The 7,071-nt window shown below is 43.5% G+C and overlaps 1 protein-coding gene across 3 annotated transcripts in view; it reads right to left on the bottom strand.

The window, feature by feature from the left end:
* LOC105533839 (ubiquinol-cytochrome-c reductase complex assembly factor 1) overlaps window positions 1–6,215 on the bottom strand; it is a 131,372-nt gene extending 125,157 nt beyond the window's left edge. For all 3 annotated transcript variants that reach the window (XM_011972399.1, XM_011972400.1, XM_011972401.1), the window contains exon 1: window positions 6,012–6,215. In XM_011972399.1, the coding sequence (XP_011827789.1) occupies window positions 6,012–6,035 (24 nt within the window). In that variant the 5' untranslated portion in view covers window positions 6,036–6,215. The remainder of the gene's footprint in view (window positions 1–6,011) is intronic.
* Window positions 6,216–7,071: the final 856 nt, after the last annotated feature.

The following is a 7,071-nucleotide window of genomic DNA, read 5'->3' as shown; positions in this document are numbered from 1 at the left end:
GTAATCCCAGCTACTCAGAAGGCTGAGGCAGGAGAATTGCTTGAACCCAAGAGGTGGAGGTTGCTGTGAGCTGAGATGGTGCCACTGCACTCCAGCCTGGCAACAGAGCCAGACTCCGTCTCAAAAAAAAAATAAATACATAAACAAACAAACTATAGGAAAGTATGAGAATGACGTCTCACTAAAGAGAATAGCAACAGAATGAGAAGTTATTTTTCTAAAGACAAAATAAATTCTGGAATTGAAAAGTCCAACAACTAAAATGAAAAACTCATTAGAGGGGCTCAACAGCAGATTTCAACAGTCAGAAGAAAAGAATCAGTGGTCTTGAAGATAGGTCAATTTAGATTATCCAGTCCAAGGAACAGAAAGGAAAAGCAATAAAGACAAATTAATAGCTTCAAAATGAAAAGCAAAAAAGAAAAAAGGAAGAACAAATTTAACAGCCTCAGACTGTGGAACACCATCAAACACATCAATATATGTATAATTAGTCTCAGAAGCAAAGAAAATAAAGAGGACAATAAAGAAAATAAAAGAAGGACAGAAAAATATTTGAAGAAATAATGGCAGAAAACATCCTGAACATAATGGAAAATGGTAATTTAGGAATCCAAGAAGCTCTACTAACTCCAAATAGCATAAACACAAAGAGAGTCGCAGACACATCATATGCAAGCTGCCAAGAGACAAAGATTCTTTAAATGAGCAAGAGAAGAAACTCATCATATACAAAGCATCCTCAAGAACATTAACAGTTTATTTCTTCTCAGAAACTGTAGCAGCCAGAAGACAGTGGGATAAAATAGTCAAAACACAGAAAGACAAAGATTTTCAAACAAAAATTCTATATCCGGCAAAACTATTATTCGAAAGTGAAGGAAAAATGAAGATTTCCCAGATAAGCAAAATGGAAAGAATTTGTCAGTAGTAGACTTGCCCTGCAAGAATAAGGGAGACCTTCAGGTTGAAATGAAAGGAAACTACAGAATAACTCAAATCTACATGAAGAAATAAAGTAGACTAGTAAAAGTAACTGTTTACGTAAATAAAAAATATGGTATAAATGGATTTTCTGTTTGTAATTTTTTTCTTTTTCTTTTTAATTTAAAAGACAACTACAAGAAGAAATAATTATAAATCTACATTGGTAGACATATAATGGATAAAGATGTAATTTAGATGCCAATAACACAACCTGGGGGAAGGAACAGAGCTACATAGAAAGAAAGTCTTTACATATTACTGAAATCAAGTTGGTATTAATCCAAACAAGACTGTTATGAATTAAGATGTTCATTGTAATCCCAGGGCAGATCACTAAGAAAAGAGCTCATAAAATATAGTAAAAGCTTGTAACATGTACACAAATTAGCTCAAAATGGATAAAAGACCAAAATGTAGGACCTAAAACAATAAAACTTTTAAAAGAAAACTTACAGGAATGGCTTCATGACATTGGATTTTGCAATGATTTCTTGGATACGATATCAAAAAAGTAGGCAATATTAGGGCCAGGCATGGTGGCTCATGCCTGTAATCCCAGCACTCTGGGAGGTTGAGGTGGGCGGATCACTTGAGGCCAGGAGTTCGAGACCAGCCTGGCCAACATGGGAAAAACCCCTCTCTATTAAAAACATAAAAATTAACCAGGTGTCCTGGTGCATGCCTGTAATCCCAGCTACTCAGGAGGCTGAGGCGGGAGAATCGCTTGAACCTGGGAGGCAGGGGCTGCAGTGAGTCTAGATTATGCCACTGCACTCTAGCCTAGGTGACAGGGCAAGACCCTGTTTAAAAAAAAAAAAAAAAAAAAGAGTAGGCAATAAAAGAAAAAAGAAAAAAAAAGTTGGACTTCATGAAAATTAAAAACTTTTGTGTATCAAATAACAGTATCAACAGACTGAAACAGCAACCCATAGGATAGGAAAAATACATGCAAATCATATATCTGATGAGGGACTGATATTCAAAATACATAAAAAACTTGCCAGATGCGGTGGGTCATGCCTGACCAACATGGCAAAACCCCATCTCTACTAAAAATACAAAATTTAAGGCTGGGCACGGTGGCTCACACTTCTAATCCTAGCACTTTGGGAGGCCGAGGCAGGCAGATCACCTGAGGTCGGGAGTTTGAGACCATCCTGACCAACATGGGGAAACCCCGTCTTTACTAAAAATACAAAATTAGCTGGGCCTGGTGATGTGGGCCTGTAATCCCAGCTACTCGGGAGGCTTAGGCAGGAGAATCATGTGAACTCCGGAGGCGGAGGTTGCAGTGAGCCGAGATCACGCCATTGCACTCCAGCCTCGGCAACAAGAGCGAAACTCCATCTCAAAAAGAAAAAAAACCTGAAGAGGTGCCCAATATCATTAGCCACTAGAGAAATGTAAATCAATACTACAATGAGACACCACTTCATAATTAGAATGGCTATTGTCAAAAAAAAAAAAACAGAAAATAAGGCCACGTGTGGTGGCTCACACCTGTAATCCTAACACTTTGAGAGGCAGAGGCAGGAGCATCACTTGAGCTCAGGAATTTGAGACCAGCCTGGGCAACACGGCAAAACCTCCTGTCTACTAAAAATGTAAAAATTAGCTGGGCATGGTGGCACACACCTGTAGTCCCAGCTACTCGGGAGGCTAAGATGAGAGGATCACTTGAGCCCAGAAGTCGAGGCTGCAGTAAGCTGTCACTGGACCACTGCACTCTAGCCTGCGTGACAGATCAAGACCCTGTCTCAAAAACAAACAAAAACCAGAAAATACTAAGTGTTGGCAAGGATGTGGTGCAACTGAAACCCTTGTGCACTGCTGGTGAGAACGGAAAACAGTGTATCTGCTGTGGAAAACAGTAGAACAATTCCTCAACAAATTAAACAGGCTGGACATAGTGGCTCACGCCTGTAATCCCAGCACTTTGGGAGGCCGAGGCAACAGAATTGCTTGACCCCAGGAGTTCAAGACCAGCCCAGGCAACATAAGGAGACCCCATCTACAAAAAAGAAAAAAAAAATTAGCCAGGTACACACCTGTGGTCCCAGATATTCAGGAGGTGAGGTGGGAGGATCACTTGAACCCAGGAGGTCAAGGCTGCAGTGAGCTATGACTGAGCCACTACACTTCAGCATGCATGATAGAGCGAGACCCTATCTCCAAAAAAAAAAGATAGAAAATTCTGACACATGCTACAACATGGATGAACCTTGAGGGCATTACGCTAAATGAAATAAGCCAGTCACAAAATGTCAAATACTGTATGATTCCACTTATATGAGGTACACAGAGTAGTTAAACTCACAGAGACAGAAAGTAGAACGGTGGCTGCCAGGGGCTGGGGAGAAAAGACTATAGAGAACTATTAATAGGTTCAGAGTTTCAGTTTTACAAAATGAAAAGAATTCTGTGGATAAGGGTGGTAAAGATGGCACAATAGTGTAAATGCACTCAATACCACAGAAATGTATACTTAAAAAGTGCGGGCCTATAATCCCAGCTACTCGGGAGGCTGAGGCAGGAGAATCACTTGAACCCGGAAGGCAGAGGTTGCAGTGAGCCTAGATCACACCATTGCACTCCAGCTTGGACAACAAGAGCAAAACTCCATCTCAGGAAAAAAAAAAAGTTTAAAAAGTAAATTTTGTTATACGTATCTTACCACAATTTTTAAAAATTTTCTAAAGTACAGGGTGGCTTTCTGTAATTTTTACGATTTCCAAAGAAAAGCAAAAACAATCACCAATGCCCAGGACAACTCATAAAAACCATAAGTATGTCCAGTTCTACTGATCAAATGCCCAGGCTCTCTGCTGTAGTCACTCAACAATAGCAGTGTTTGTTTCCTCCTCCTTCCCAAACCCATCACTGGAGAAGGGAAAATATTGGCTGACAAGACAAAAAGAGGAAAAAATAAGGCAAGACTAACAAGAATGTTTCAGGAATACTTTTTTTTTTTTGAGACAGAGTTTCACTCTTTCACCCAGGCTGGAGTGCACTGGCGCAATCTCAGCTCACTGCAACCTCTGCCTCCTGGGTTGAAGCAATTCTCGTGCCTCAGCCTCCCAAGTAGCTGGGATTACAGGCACCCACCACCAGGCCTGGCTAATTTTTGTATTTTTAGTAGAGACAGGGTTTCACCACGCTGGCCAGGCTGGTCTTGAACTCCTGGCCTCAAGTGATCCACCTGCCTCAGCCTCCCAATGTGCTGGGATTACAGGTGTGAGCCACCGAGCCTGGCCAGGAATACTTCTCTGTGGTTCCATTTTCTTATCTGTAAAATAGAGGAAATAACATGCCCACCTTTCCAAAGGGATGTTATAAGGATTAGGGAAGTATTTTAAAGTGCTTAGCACATAGTAATTGCCCTATAAAATGTTAGTTATCAGGCCAGGCTCAGTGGCTCATGCCTGTAATCCAGCACTTTGAAAGGCCAAGGGAGGCGGATCATGAGGTCAGGTGTTCAAGACCAGTCTGGCCAACATGGTGAAACCCCGTCTCTACTAAAAATACAAAAATTAGCCTGGCCTGGTGGCACACACCTGTAATCCCAGCACTTTGGGAGGCCGAGGCAGGGAACCTGTGAGGCAGAGGTCGCAGTGAGCTGAGATCACACCACTGAACTCCACCCTGGGTGACAGAGCAAGACTCTGTCTCAAAAAAAAAAAAAAAAAAATTAGCTGGGTGTGGTGGTGCATGCCTGTCATCCCAGCTACTCGGGAGGCTAGCACAGGAGAATCGCTTGAACCTGGGAGTGGAAGTTGCAGTGAGCCGAAATCGTACCACTGCACTCCAGCTTCGGCGACAGAGCAAGACTCTGTCTCAAAAAAAACAACTAAAGGGTGGGAGGGGAAGAAAAAAAAAAAACACTAAATTCAGATCATACTAATTGCCATTTCCCCAGCAGTCCTCATTTCTGAATCAAACAATCACTTCACCAGGTGAATCTTTCTGGCAGTTACGGGGGGATTCTACAATTAAAAATTTACTGAACAGCAATTCAGGGTACCTCACTCTGCTAGGCTGGCAAGGAACACAAGAAGTAAAACTGCCGTCCTTGTAAGCCATATATAAAAAGATCAAAAACACAAATGTAAAATAACAATTCAAAAGATATCCAGAGGCAGGAATAGACCATGTCTACTATGAAAATCTATGTCTTTGACCCAATATTTGAAGACTCGCTAAAATTATAAACCCTCCCATCCCTCCATGATTAAAAACTAAGCTCTGTATCCTAACGTTTTTTCTGCTGCCACTTTCTTTTCTCTTTTAATTCCTAGAGGAAAGAGTATGCTAGAAGGATCAGGACTAAATCTCAAGAGGTGCAGTAGTTTCATACACGGGTGCTAAAGAGTCTAATAGTCTTTCCTTACTTCATTCATTTATTCAACAAGTAATCATTTAGCACCTATGATGTACCAGACACCATGCTAGGCAAAGTGAAAACGACCGAGACAGACATGGCTCCAATTCTCACGCAGCTTTCAATCTAATAATCTATATTCCACCTAACTGTACAGTTAAGAACTGACTTATGACCTATGAAAGAAACACTGAGAATCTCAGAATCTAAAGGGACTGCCGGAGATAAATGTCCTCGTTTTTCACATAGGGACAATGAGGCCCAAAAGTGACATGCTTAAAGTCACCCTATACATCAGTGACAGTCAGGGACTAGAACCCAGGTCTCCTGAAACTCCAATCAGTGTCCTACATACTCCTCTCCCTGAGGGGAAGCAGTTACATGGGGGACGGAAGGAAAAGCAAACCCCATCAAATAAAGGCCAGATGTCACTCTTCCCCTCCTCGAAAGATAGGGGAGCTAAGGTCAAAACGGGGGTAGGAAGAGGTAGGAAGCTGCCTCAGTTTCCCCACGGAAAAGCGGCCACGCAGCCTAGCTATAACACAGGCTCCCCTCTTGCAATTCCTTCCAATCTCTCACGCCCTGCCTTGTCGAACTCCAACCCGGGACCCAGAGGGCTACCGTAGAAAATTACTCCTTCACTCACAAGGACTCGCACCAGCAACGCCATGTTCTTCAATAACCATTTCCGGGTGAAGAGTGAGCTTCCGGTGTCCCCTTTTCTATGTCCTCCTTTTGCCTGCGAAAGACTGGCACGGACGACGCAGGCGCAGAGAGGCCGCTAAGCGCACGCGCGCTTGCTTTCTCGGCTGTGCAAGAGGCTGTCATTCCCGGGCACGCGCCTCCCTGCTGTCTTCCTCACTACACGTCAGAGTAGCTCAAATCCTTCTCCCATGCCCATCTTCTTGACCCAGACCTCGGGCTTTTCATACCCCTCTCTTTATTCCCCACCTAACCCAGCCCCACTCCTCAGCTCTTCCTTCCCAGACTCCATCCCAACACTTTTCAATGAGGGTTTAAAAGAACAGGACCTTGGGAAATCTCGGTCTTTAGAAAGAGCCAGAGGGCCAGTCGCGGTGGCTCACGCCTGTAATCCCACCACTTTGGGAGGCCGAGGCGGGCGGATCACCTGAGGTCAGGAGTTCGAGACCAGCCTGGCCAACATGGCAAAACCCCGTCTCTACTAAAAATAGAAAGAAAGTAGCGAGGCATGGTGGTGTGTGCCTGTAATCCCAGGCGGAGGTTGCAGTGAGCCCAGATCGCGCCACTGCACTCCAGCCTGGGCGACAGAACAGAACTGTGTCTCAAAAAAAAAAAAAAGTCAGAGAAGGAGACTAAGATAAAAGGAATACGGGGGACAACTGAGTCCTGAAAGTCAAGGCAAGAGGGCGGTCATGTGCCTGGTAGAGGAAGAAATTTTTGGGATTTGTGGTTGGTTGGTTGTTTAAGGAGAACCTATTTGAATATTGATAGGAAAGGATTAGTGAAGAGTATACAGGGCAGTGCCTGGTGGCTCACGCCTGTAATTCCAACACTTTGGGAGGCCGAGGCAGGTAGATCACCTGAGGTCAGGAGTTCAAGACCAGCCTAACCAACATGGTGAAACACTGTCTCTACTAAAAACACACAAAAAAATTAGCCAGGCATGGTGCCCTGTGCTGTAATCCCAGCTACTTGGGAGGCTGAGGCAGGAGAATCGCTTGAAC

Source organism: Mandrillus leucophaeus, unplaced genomic scaffold, assembly GCF_000951045.1.
Source record: "Mandrillus leucophaeus isolate KB7577 unplaced genomic scaffold, Mleu.le_1.0 Scaffold129, whole genome shotgun sequence".
NCBI lineage: Eukaryota > Metazoa > Chordata > Mammalia > Primates > Cercopithecidae > Mandrillus > Mandrillus leucophaeus.
This window is presented reverse-complemented; position numbering and strand designations above follow the sequence as displayed.